This window comes from Pelodiscus sinensis, chromosome 3 (assembly GCF_052426305.1).
Source record: "Pelodiscus sinensis isolate ZL-2025 chromosome 3, ASM5242630v1, whole genome shotgun sequence".
NCBI classification, from domain to species: domain Eukaryota; kingdom Metazoa; phylum Chordata; order Testudines; family Trionychidae; genus Pelodiscus; species Pelodiscus sinensis.
Window position 1 is genome coordinate 40,770,329 of NC_143054.1, and position 14,181 is coordinate 40,784,509.

Genomic DNA, 14,181 nt, shown 5'->3' on the forward strand with positions numbered 1-14,181 from the left:
ACTTTCTCCAGTTCAGGAGAGTCAGACACACCTTTTTCTAAAGTCAGTCCAGTCTATCTAATGCTGCTGATCAGGTTGGTCTTCTCTCCTCTCCCCTCCTTCCCTACCAGGAACTATGGCTGGGGCAGCTCCCTAATGCTGCTGGGGGAGGGACCCTATCCACCACCAAGGACTGAAGCAGGGCTGGACAAGTCACTGCTGCAGCAAGCCCAGTGCCTATAAGCATTGAACAGCATATAGGCAATTAATTCAGCCATATCCATCTATCATTGTATGTACGGCTGTGCAAGAACTACTGATCTCTGGCTGGGGCAGCAGTTCCACTGGCCCTGGGTTCTAAACACTATTTTTTTTCATGGGTGCTTCTGCCAGAGTCAGTGACTATGGGTCAAACAGGCACTGCCACCACTAAATCTTTGACCAAAGACACAAGGTACAGGTGCACCTAAAACGGAGCACCCACTGGGATTCTACTAGAAGAAGAAATTACTGATTAATTGTCTATGGCTGGCATTATAAAGGAAATCAGAGTAGAGTTCATTTCTGTCTTTAAAATATATGAATCTGAAATTTCACACATGATTTATCTCCCTTTGATAAGAGTTTTATTATATGATAGATATTAATATGCTAATCTCTGCTGTGTGAGAATAATAATTCACTTATAAATTATAATCCTGCAGCCTGATGGAAGGAATTTTTAGAGGTATCTGTTGTAGGTGCACAAAAATATGCTTTAATATATTTTATAACCTTATAAAAGGCAATGGCTAGATCCACAAATGAATTTAGGTGCCTAACTGCCACTTTTAGATACCTAAATCTCAGAATCAGGCTCATGATATTCACAAATTATTCCTCTGCCTATCTTTCCTGCTGGGCCTGACCTGTCTGAATGCTCCAAAAAGAATAAAAATAGGGGGAAAGTCCTCATGGTTGCATAATGTAATGAATATTTTAAGGAAAAAAGTTCTCATGCTTGCATATTTTAATTAATAACATTCACTGAGACTATCTGATGAAATTTTTTAATAAACTGAATATTGTAATTTTTGAAGTAAAAAGATTTTAAAATGTTATGAAAAAATAAAGTATTTCTGTTGCAAAACTAAATTGCTTTACACCACAGTATTTAAACTATATGTAAATTGCGACATTATCTCATACAATAGGAAATTCAGAAGAACAGTAATAGCAAAATATTCTTAAAATATGTCATTACTGTAAAATGAGATATGGTTCTATGATGATAGAAGTCTGACAAGGAATACAGTTTGACAGCACTTATTAATAATATTCTTCAGTGATAAAACAAAAACACTTCATTTACAAAACCAAAGGTTACCAAATAGCTACTTTAAAGACCTACATGCTTAAAAGCAAGGAAATGAATAGCTGAGAATAATATAAAATGTTTCATAGTCCATAATAAAACACATTATTCATATTGAGTACAAAGAAATGCATAAATGCATACACCATTTCAGAACAATTTTAACTGCTTCAAAATATTCTTATCATAAGTAATCTCAAAATAAATAAACAAAACAAATTATTCTGCAAATGAATAACATATATATATGCATACACACACTTATGGACTCTTGAACATCTTCAAATGCAAATCTGCATATAATCATTATTTACCATAAACTGACAATATTATACTCATTTCTTATAAAATTATATATACAACATTATGCTAATAAAATATCAATTTTAAATACCAAAATATTATACTGCAAGTTAGAATATATATGCATTGATCATGTTTCCCACTTACCTCTATCTCTTAAAAGATCAATGTATGAAAATATTTATAGGGGAGAGTTCAGGTTGTTATGTTGTAATGAATGTATATTAATTTATTTTAATTGGTTTAAACAGCATGTTTGTATTTATTATTACATGGACAACATAAAGTATAGAGTGTTTTTAACTACTCATTTCCTTGATTGTGTGTTTCCATTTTGCAAGAAATGTGTCAGATTATTTATTATTTTGTTACCTACAGAATGTCTATTCTGCAAGTGGGAGCATGCTTCCCAGCCTAGGTGGATAAACTCATGGAATCTCAGCTCAAGCCAGAACACTGATAATAGCAAAATGTGTGATATGATAGTGGAGTAGGCTCCAAGGAGTAAGGTGAGTTTGAAAGCCTGAGTTGCTTTTTAAGACACATTGTACAGAGTCTGTTTTTTAGCATACTAGCTTGAGCCATATTAATATGACTCTGAATATCTGAGATGTGCGGCATACTCCCACCTGCAAAGTTGACAGCTTTTTAGCAACCTTAATTGATTTCTGAGAGAGGTAGGAAAAGTGTTTTTCAGTAGGATAAGGTATATATTTCATATTTTGGGGTCTTTTCTATTATTTGCTATATTTGAGCTCTTACTCTGTTGATTTACCTTCTTAAACCTTATTAGTTATACCTATTAAGTTACATTTCTTATAACATAGAGTGCTTTGCTGTATAATTTTAGCACACTTCTTGTGCTTAACCATCTAAGAAGTTCCTGAAATCTTTATAGATAAATGTATAGATAAAATTTGGGAGACATAATAGAACAATATCAGTACTTCTATAACCATTATATAGACACACACCTATAATGTACTAAATACATAAAATTCACGTTTATTTTTATGTTGTTACATAAGTCTTTTAGGAGCAGAGCTAAGTAGGAAACAGAATCAATGAATATGTCTCTCTACATAAATGAATAAGTTGTTAGTTATATTAAAAGTAATACCCAGTATATATTTATTTTTATGTTGAGTGTATCATAACTGGAAAGAGTAACTTAGAATATTTATTTGTATTCTTACTCTTAAGTTTGTCAAAGCAGCACATGAATATTTGTGGTCAAAACTCAGATCTAATTAGAAAATAAATTTGTTCAGGCATGTATTCTAATGCCTGTTTGAATAGCCACATCCTAACAACCCTTCTGCATTGTATACAATTGGAAACCTCTTTCTTTTTTTTTCCAGGCCACATTTTGTTGTATTTCAGCCATCTGTCCTTCTCTCGTGTGCTCTAGAAAGAAATGTCTTTACTACAGAAGGTCTGTAGTGAAGAAATTCCTTTCCTAAAATGGTGTTGCTAGCTTTACCGTTATGTCGTTTCTTAAGGATTTAACAAGAAACTAGAGCTCCCATGGCCAGGTTAACTCTGAAGGCATGGGTTTAAGCAGCTGAGGTATCAAGAGAATTCAGGCAGTGGTTTCAGGATCTAAGGTGTGTGGCCTGTGTCTCACTGTCCAAGAAGGGTGTCAGACATGTTCTTGCACCTGGGAGCATGCCTGAGAGACCCAGAGGTAGGAATAGCAAACAGCCATTTACACAGGCCAAAAGGGATTTGAAGCGATTGGGTCCATGATTTGACTCTCTTTGTGCAGTGCACTGGTGATGGTCCAGAAGAGAAGACTGGGTCTGGTTGTAATACTTTCACCTGCCACCCCCAATTTCAACATTAAACAAAAAGTTGTAAAAAAAAAGGATACAGCTGTAAAAAACAAACAAAAATAATTATTCTTAATCAAGGCCATGCCGATAGGGGTGGAGGTGGAAGAGAAGGGTAGTTGCTCTGGGGCCCAGAGATTCAAAAGGGGCTGAGGCTTCCAACCATTACAGCTAATACTGCAGGAGTAGCAGTGACTGGAGCCCCAGGCTCTTTAAATAGTTGGCGGAGCATTGTGCAGCTTGCTTCAGGTGGCTCTGAAGGCTGGGCATGGGTTAGGGGGGAATAGTGAGGTGCACTCTGGGCATTGTTGAGGGCTGGCTGCTCCTAGTCCTGCCTCTTCTGCTTGGGTGCCTGCCCCTTCCAGGAGTGCAGAGCTGGGGCACTCCCACCTTGCCCAGGGGCCTGGCAAGTCTGTCAGCCCCTTCACATAAGCATATTTTGTCTTACTTTTATGATTCATCTTCTGCTGATTTATTCATTTCCTTTTTCTTTTTTTTCCTCTCTTTCATTACATTTTGACATTCTTCTGTTCTCCTGTTTTCTAACCTCTTCCTTTGCTCTCATCTTTCTATCATTCGCCATAACTGGATCCATTCCAAACACTTAAGTCTTGCCCTGGTTTTCTCTGCCTCTCTCAAATCTTGGTTACCACTCTTCCTTGTTGCCAATCTCTCTCTCTCCTCTGATCATGATTTATCTAAATCTCTCTTTGCCTCAAATCCCCTACCTTCCTTTGTAGCTCTATCTTTCTCAAAACAGTTTTTTTCCCATTCTCATCACTTTTCTCATTTAGCTTCATCATAACTTGTTCATATCCATGACAGGCTCATCTCCCATCAGAGCAATTGGGGGTGGAATTCCAGGGTATGGCATATTATCTGGCAGGTGCCTTCACTGCTTGGCAAAATGAAAGAATATGATTCTTCAAACATAGTTTTTTCTGTTCCTTGTCATGACTGCAGTAGTAGTTCCCCAGAGAGCATGATTCAGGTGGCCCAGTTTTCATTCCCTACCGCTGTTTATCAGCATCCAGAACACACTGAGTGTACAAGCCTGATCTTGCTTACAGTTTCCCACATTTAGTGTGTGCTCCTGGGTGAGCTGTTCAGAAATTCATATCCAGTTCTCTATTTTCATCCCCTCGTTGATGGACTTTGGGCTGGAATCATATTTTCACATATTAGGAGAGGCACCTTTTCTCTCATTGGTCCCAGTGGTTGGAATTCAGCCAGTCCTTCCCCATCCAAGTGAGGAGAACCTTTGGGATGTCTTGTTTATCTGTTCCCTGGAAGCTGAAAGAAAGAGTTGGGCCTACACCATGGTGTGTACAAGACACATATTATAAAATGTATTTAACCCATATTTTCACAGGAAAAAATGGAACATTAAAATGTGGATAAAACTCTGTAACATTACCATATAACCATGTATCATTCTCATATAACTTTGTATTAAGAGATTTTATATATACATATCTTGTTCTTTTAGATATATCTTTATGTTAAGCTTTCTTATAGAATCCTTGTAGTAAGAGAAACCCTGTATTCAGACTTTCCCATAGAAACTTTGTATCAAGTGCTTTATGCTATAGGTCTTAGGAATAGTTAAGGTAAAGAAAAATGTCTTTTGCTAGGAGTAGAATAGATCTCTCCCCTTTCCTTGATTGTCCTGTTGGAATGAATGAGAATGAAAGGTGAACACCTCCAGTAGTAGTTGCAAGGGTGGAGAGAGGCTGGGACAGGACAATACTCATTGAAAAGAAGATTGGACATACAGAGTGCCTTGGGAGTTGAGCAGCAAATGCCTGCCCTTGAAAGAAATGTCTTTGAAGCATTAAAAAAGGCAAGGTGATGACTAACTGGTGGCAAGAGAAGGATAAGTATGAGGCATCTTGCAGAGGGACCCTGGGTTTTTTTCTTGTCAACATAAGCACATTGATCCGCATCAGCAGAAGCCCACACCTCTCCCATCTATCTCACCTGGCCAGTGCAGTTAGGGGGAGCAACTACTGGTAACAACAAGACAGAGTGTGCTTGTGCATGTGTGTGTGAGTGCATGAGTGTAATGTGTCATATGCGTATGATAAAGTATTGATTGATCTATGTATGTTCAATAAATGTGGCATGTTGCCTTATTCCCCTGAAAAAGATCCCGGGTGATTCTTTTAAGCACAACAAAAATGCATTATATTGTACCAAATTTAATGTTTTAAAAAAATACTCAGCAATTTCCAAGATATGATATATTCTCCATGGATCTCAATTAAATCCCTTTAGGCAACTGCTCAGATGTTAACTGAACTGCGTTTGCCACATAGCTTTTCAATGCACGACAGTCAGCCATTCCTTTCTCTCCATCCTACTCTCAGCCAATGCTATTTGTTCAATTATTTTTTTTAAAAAAAGATACCCAGAATCACTGTGCCTGAGGCCTAGAATTTAATGGGGCTCTGTTTTCACCTACTGTGTACATAAAATAAGAGAACTCAGCAGAGACTTCAAAAAGAAGGGAAGTGAGTCATTTGTGTCTGTCTCTCTGAGGAACTGCAAGAGTAAAGAAAAATCTAGGATCACGCCATTCATTAGATTAGCTGAAAATGAGAAAATAGCTAGTTTAAGTATTTTATTGAAACATGGTGATACCCATTAGACATTATCTGAAAAATAAGACATAGTAAAATGTTTAAAATATTGTTTTGGGGGAGATAAAGTAATTGAATAAACAGGACATAGACATTTAAAAAATAGGTAACATTTTTAGAATAATAATCTATAATGCAGCTTTCATTTAAAAATAGCTTTTCAAGAAAATGGACTGGTGTGTTTCTCTCTTCAAAGAAGTTTCTTTCCTCATTAAAATGTGCCTGTGATTGTGGCAAAATCCACAACCTGCCTTCAAGGCTCTTTGAAGATACTTTCTATTTTGCTGTACTTTTCCAATAATTCTGGTCTCATTTTTTTCAGAAGCTTTTCCATTTCAATATTTTGGGCCACTAGGATACATTTTATTTCAATTACTAAGTTTAAAATTGTACAGTCCATCAGATGACTCCAATGGCTACATTAATAGTGAATACAATGACAGTTAGTTAGGAGTCATTATTTTGTTTAGTAAAAGATGAACAACTTTTCAAATCTAAACAGTGGGGCTTTTTGAAGCAAGATTTCAGTAGGGAGAAGTAAAAATCTATGGAGTAGTTTATTCAGCAATTAAGGAGATGGTCTGGCAATGATTGTATAACATAGCACCTAATCACTAAATCCTCACATTACATCTGGAACTGTAAAACATTGGTGGTCCACATAGAACACTAGAATTGGAAGGGTCCTTGAAGGTATGTCTACACTACAGCACTATTTCGAATTAACTCAATTCAAAATATTTAATTCAAATTAAGCTAATTTGAAATAACGCATCTATACATAAAAACGATTTCGAAATAGCATTTTGCTATTTCGAAATAGCACGTCCACACTGAGTGGACCCTGAACCAAAGTTAAGGCTGGCTGGAACCAGTGCCAGCAGGGCATCAGGTTAGGACTTAGGGTATGTCTACACTACCACCCTAGTTCGAACTAGGGTGGTAATGTAGGCAACCGGAGTTGCAAATGAAGCCCGAGATTTGAATTTCCCGGGCTTCATTTGCATAAAGCTGGGTGCCGAAATGAGGAGTAACGGTAGTTGGGACTAGTAAGCCTAGTCCGAACTACCTAGTCCGTGCCGCGTGTAGCCGCATTTGTCCTTATTAAACTTCATCCTGTTTACCTCAGACCATTTCTTCAGTTTGTCCAGATCATTTTGAATTTTGACCCTTACCTACAAAGCAATTGGCATCCCTCCCAGTTTGGTATCACCTGCAAACTTAATAATTGTATTCTCTATGCCATCATCTAAACCGTTGATGAAGATATTGAACAGAACCGGTCCCAAAACAGACCCCTGTAGAACCTCACTTGTTATGCCCTTCCAGCATGACTGTGAACCATTAATAAGTACTCTCTGAGAACTGTTATGCAGCCAGTTATGCACACATATGAACTCACAAGGGGTATGTCTACACTACAGCGCTAATTCAAACTAACTTAATTCAAATTAGTTAATTCGAACTAAGCTAATTCGAACTAGTGAATCTAGACCTAAAAACTAGTTCGAATTAGCATTTTGCTAATTCGAACTAGCATGTCCACATTGAGTGGACCCTGAACGGAGGTTAAGGATGGCCGGAAGCAGTGCCGGCAGGGCATCAGATTAGGACTTAGAGCGTGGAGATGCTGTCTCAGGCTAGCCAAGGGCTGTGCTAAAAGGGACCCAACCCCCACCCTGGACAGACAGTTCTCAGGGGTTTCCCGCTTGCAAAGCAGTCCTGGATTGGAGTGCCCTGAGTGCCCACACTCAGCACATCACAGCACTCGGTCATCAGCCTGGCTGCACTTGCCGCAGGCTGCCATCCGGGGGGTGAGTCAATCGGGGGGCTGCAGGAGAGCTTCCACCCCGAGGAGCCACCCCAGTCCTCCCCATCGGGGGCTCGTACCCCATTCCTCCCTCACCTCCTTCCACTTACCCCTCCCTAGCCCCCCTTCCTGACGTACAAAATAAAGGACACGTGTGTTCAAAAATAGAAACTCTCTTTATTGAACAAAACACGGGGAGACTGGGAACAGGAGGTGGGAGAGGGGAGGGCAACTAAAATGATCAGGGGATTGGAACAGGTCCCATATGAAGAGAGGCTAAAGAGACTGGGACTTTTCAGCTTAGAAAAGAGGAGACGGAGGGGGGATATGATAGAGGTCTATAAAAGCATGAGTGGTGTGGAGAGGGTTCATAAAGAAAAGTTCCTCATTAGTTCCCATAATAGAAGGACTAAAGGACACCAAATGAAATAACTGGGTAGCAGGCTTCAAACTAATAACAGAAAGTTCTTCTTCACAAAGCAAATAGTCAACCTGTGGAACTCCTTGCTGCAGGAGGCTGTGGAGGCTAGAACTATAACAGAGTTTAAAGAGAAGTTAGATAAAGTCATGGAAGTTGGGTCCATGGAGTGCTATTAGCCAGGGGTTAGAAATGGTGTCCCTGGCCTCTGTTTGTGGAAGGCTGGAGATGAATGGCATGAGACAAATCACTTGGTCATTGTCTTCAGTCCATCCCCTCCAGGGTACCTAGCGTTGGCCACTGTCGGCAGACAGGCTATTGGGCTAGATGGACCTTTGGTCTGACCCAGTACGGCCGTTCTAAGCTCAGGGCTCAGGGTCGGGGGTCTCACTGGACCACCCTGATTTTCATGCAAACCTCCTCCTAGGTGGCCAGCCTGGCAGCTATCCTGCCCTAGATGGCCACTTTCCTGTGCGTAGTGCGGAGGTCGTGGATGAGGTCCATGAGGTCCGCACTAGACCAGGTGGGCACTCGCCTGTTGCAGACCTGAGTAGGCTCCCGGGAGCCGCCAGCCTGATCCTGGGAAGAGGCGGAGGGCTGGCTGGCAGTGGGTGGCTGGTTCGTGCCATGCCAGGTGAAGGGTCTGCTGCCTGGGTGCTGGCACGGGCACCGTAGCCAGAATTAAGTTCGAACTAGCGGTTTGCCTGTGTAGGGCCTATCAAAGTTAATTCGAACTAATGGCTGTTAGTCAAATTAACTTTGCAGTGTAGACATACCCAAGGGTATTAGGATCCATGCAACACTGACCTGCCCTAAGATTTTTAAAGCCCCTGTAGTTCGGACTCCGTGCCCGCGGCTACACGCGGCACGGAGTAGGTAGTTCCACGAGGAGTAACGGTAGTTCGAATTAGAAAGCCTAATTCGAACTACCTACTCCGTGCCGCGGGCACGGTGTCCGAACTACTGGGGCTTTAAAAATGGTGGCGCCCGGTAAGATGCAAATGAAGCCCGGGATATTTAAATCCCGGGCTTCATTTGCAACTTCGGTTGCCTACATTAACCACCTTAGTTCGAACTAGGGTGGTAGTGTAGACATACCCTCAGGGAGCATCAAGAGCAAAGAAAGCAAACATGGCCAGAACAAAAGTACAAAGTTCTACTGCAGAGACTAGTGGACTCTGGCGATGTCATTAGGTTGCTTTCTACACTTTTGAATTTGGGAATTCTCTTCCTTATCTTGACTGTATGTTTTCCCCAACCCCCTTCTCCATCTTTCCTCACACTGTCTACTCTATCTTTCCCCACCTATACTGTCCTCATTTCCCTCTCCTGCCCTGTCCTCTCTCAGCACCCTCCTTTCTCCCCTTCATTCTCCCCTTCTCTATTTTCTCTATTAGCTGACACTTTTTTCTTCCTAACAAAACGCTGTCTAAATATAAAAAATAGAATAAAAATGTGCCAATAACATGTTTCCCGTCATCACATTGATCACTTTGTTTGTATGCTATCACCCATTTCTCTATCCCTTTATCTGTCTAGTCTATTTAGACCAATGGTGGGCAACCTGCAGTCTATGGGCCACATGTGGGCCACTGGGGTTCCACCTGCAGCCCGTGGCCCCTCTGTCTGCTTCCCTCCCCCATGTCCTCCTATGCACTGGGGTACTGAAATCCTGAACTTCCTACTCCTCCCAGTACTTTTGGAGCTCCACACTCCTAGTTTTCCTTTCCAGAGCTTGATCGCCACGGATCAGGTATGAGGGAAGGGGGTAGAGAGGAAATGCACATATTACTTCTGTAACCCCAGTTGGCTATGGTCCACAGGTTGCCCATTGCTGAAAATCAAGAGGCTTGCTGAGATGAAGAAGGGCCACTTATGCAGCCCACTCACTAGTATTGGTTGCCAATCGCTGATTTTGACAATAAGATCCTTGAAACAGAGATTGTCTACTACTGTTTTTTGTACAACCAGCACAATGGGGCTTCCTTCACTGTCAGATCCTATAAACTGCTGTCATACAAATAATAAACAATGATAGTGGTAAAAATGTTAAATGACATTTCTTTAAAAGTTTAAACATAATATTATTTCATTTCCTGTTTCCATTTGCATGTGAAAAAGGAGAAAATATTGATCATTTTAATTGCTTTGCATTTCTCCAGGCAATTCATTTACTGATGCTGGAATGCTATTTTAATTGTGTTGTTTCTTTGTAGATCATTTGCATTCCATGCAAGGTATAATAATGCACACTTCTGTATGTTTAATTTGGGATTGGCATATGTTTTAGTAATTTGGGCAATTTAAGCTAACTACTCTGGATTTATTAGTTGCTGAGTTTTCACAATATTGAGTTTAAATGTCAAACTATGGGACTAATATAAGTGTTTCATCCTAAATCTCTCTCTCTCTTTTATGCACACACACACACACACACACACACACACACACACACACACACACACACACACACACTTTTAGAGTAGCGGCAGTTAGGCATCAGGATACCACTCAGAAGAAAAGAAAAAGAAAGTGAAAGCATCATTCACAGTGGCTAATTCACAATTTAGGAGTGTAAGAATTGATACAGTGAACCAGATTATTGATCCATAGTTCACTGCTTTGTCTCTGATAGTGATCAAAATCAGCTACCCCAGAGGAAAGTCCAAGAGAGTAAACTAGGACATATCCCCAGAGAAAGTTTCCTTCTTACTTCCAACAGAGATTGGGTTATGCTTGATGGTTTATTTCTATTCCAAAACTCTTAATGGCCCATTCACCTAGCTTCCTTATTTCCCTCTGAAATTCCTCATACTCATCTCAAGTCCTGCCTAATCTCAATAATTTTGGACCATCTGCACATTTTGTCATCTAACCATTCACTTTTCCAGTTCATTAATAAATATATTGAACATTAGTGCCACTATGAAAACTCATGGCATCCACGGTAATCTTCTGTTGGATGAAAATTAACTATTTATCCATACTCTTTTTTCGTGTCTCTTACCCAGGCCATGTCTCCTGGCAGATGTAAAGCACTGGAAATCACAGCGCTGTTAAAAGAGTACATTAGTGAAAATGCTATTGGGTATTCTCACTGTCAGCCACTGGTGCAGAAGTGGGACCACGCTGGAAGCATTTACAGTGCTTTTAGGAGCGGTGCATTCTCTGGAAATATCCCTCAAAGCACCTCTTCCTTCCACAGAGGTTCATGGGAAGGAAGAGGGGCAGAGCGGGGCATCCTGGGTACTACCCCAATGCCCCATAGTGCATCACTACGCATCCCAGCAACCCCTGCACTTCTGTCTGCATCTTACGCCATCTTTCGAAAGCTTCTGTGCTGTGCACTCTGCCTACTCCATCTGCAGGAATGGATCTGCAGCTGTTGATGAAAATACTGATAAGTCTCACTAACATACCACAAATATTAGTCAAGTTATTCCTGAAGCTGCAACATGATGATAAGGAGTCCACGTGACATTTGCATGACACAAGATTTCTTGTGGCATTCATGAGCTGATGATCACAGTGGAATGCTAATTTGGGCTCAGAAAACAAATACTGAGTGGTAGGATGACATCATCATGAAATCTTGGGATGACAAGCAGTGGCCGCAGAACTTTTGGATGAGGACAGTCACTTTGGTTGCTGAGAATTTCTTTTGTAAGTGCCCTCTCTTTAGTGAAATTTCACATAACTTCAATGGCAGCAATGTCAAGCCCTTTATGAATTTGCTGCTAACTACAACTGATATTTTGACCAGAATTACCACTAGCACAGCCTATGAAAAAGATGTTACTTTTCAATAAAAGGTACAGTATGTGGATACAAATAAAAACAGTAAGAGCAGAATAAGTTCTGATAGTGAGATACAACCATAAATTTACCTTCACATCTTGGGAAAAGATAGTTCCAATTCCTGTTGATCCCATGTTGGCAAGTAAGAACAGCATGACCTATTAAAACATACCCAGGATAGCACTCAAATGATATAGATTGACCCACGCTGTAATCCGAGTTGACTATATATCCATTTAAAAAAGGAGGAGGATCAGGGCAGTTTTGTAACTCATAAGCTGGAAGAAAACAGAAATAAATATTAATCTAAAATAGATTATTTAATATTTTCTGGGATAGATTAATACTGGATGCCTAGCATAATAGGGAAATAACACAATTTGTTGAACAGAAAAGAAGCGTCCAATTGAATGATATGGGAGGGAAAGAAATCCAGGAGTCAGGCATGGAGGGGGCAAAATGCAGGAAGGAAGATTCTTTCCAAAGGAAAGGGACTAGACAGAACAATCCATTTGTAGAGTTAAGCACCATTTGTGGAAAAAGCTCAAAGAAGCCGTAGAGTGGTCATAATTATCAATGGAGGGTTTATGTGTTTAAAGATCCCCAAGTTTTGAGTGACTCTACCTTCTTTACATCTTTGCACATGCCAAACATTTGTTCGGAAGTGACTGCATTAGGCATTTGCAGTTGCCATATATTTAAAGAAAGAAATTTCATAAGATGCTTTCTTATTGTTTTGGCCCTTTTAAGATTAAGTGTTATATTAAATCCTTTATTCAGAAATAGGCTAATTACAAGCCAATAAGGGTATGTCTAGACTACAGCTTTTTTTTTTTTTTTTTTTTTCAAAAAAGTGGCCTTTTTTTGAAAAAACTTCCCCTGTGTCTAGACTGCTACCGCGTTCTTTCAAAATTAAATTGAAAGAACGCAGTGGTTTTTTTGACTGTGGTAAACCTCATTTTACGAGAAAGAATGCCTTTTTTTGAAAGTGCTCTTTCAAAAAAAGGTGTTCTTGAATGTGAACAGGGTTTTTTTTTAAAGAGAGCATCCAGACTGCCTGGGTGCTCTCATTCGATAAAGCGGCTTGCTTTTTTGAAAGAAATGGTTGCAGTCTAGATGCTCTCTTTCGAAAGAGGCTTTTTCAAAAGATTCTTTTGAAAAAGCCTCTTTTGAAAGAGGCTTGTAGTCTAGATGTAGCCTTAGTACTTTGTAAGGCTAGGTTTTCAATAGTTTACTGCAGATAATTATAGATTAGGATACTCTATATTAATACTATATTTGCTTTCCATTACATTTCTCTGCAGAAAACCCACTTTCTGGGTTCCAATGAGCTGGCAAATTAATACCGTGACAATATTTGCATTAAGCTATATAAAGACATACAATGTTATCATTTGTTAGCTTAAAGCAACACAAATGAATAGCCAGTTTAATAAAGTAATAGTATATGTGCACACATAATTTAAAAAGAGTATATGAAAACTAAGATATATGCTACCACCAGAAGAAATAAAAATGCAGACACATGGCATTCTATAATTTTACATTGAAAAAATGCTTAATAAAACTAACTGAAAAAACCTTGTATCTCCAAAGTCTGCTTTTCTATTATTTTCAGATATACTCTAAAATAATGCAAATTCAAATATTAAATATTACAGAACTCACAAAATACATGTAAATTATTCATATATAGGAAACAATATAGTTCACATTCACTGAGCCTTTGCTTTAGTAAAAGAAGCACAGGTATCAGTAGTATGTGCCTTCAATCACTCTTATTTACATAGTTAACAAACACAGGCTGATTATTTAAAATTTTCAGTGAGATAAGGTACTAGGTATCCATGAAAATCAGGCTACATTTTAGTAGAGACCATTGAAAATGGTCTGATTCTTTCTGCTTGTAGAAGCAACACATGAAAGCACTGCCTCATATATAATTCTATCACCCTAGGAATTTTTGGCTAATTTCCTGTAGGATTTTACTGAAGGCCCCACCTAATTCTGTATAATTTCCTTTGAATATCAGTTTGAACCTGGTG

General features: G+C 39.4%; 1 protein-coding gene across 1 annotated transcript in view; it reads right to left on the reverse strand.

Moving 5' to 3' along the window:
- Positions 1-14,181, reverse strand: part of CSMD1 (CUB and Sushi multiple domains 1) — a 1,868,278-nt gene that overhangs the window by 195,155 nt on the left and 1,658,942 nt on the right. Inside the window, exon 42 of the mRNA XM_006137767.5 lies at positions 12,226-12,414. Coding sequence (XP_006137829.3) covers positions 12,226-12,414 — 189 coding nt within the window. The remainder of the gene's footprint in view (positions 1-12,225; positions 12,415-14,181) is intronic.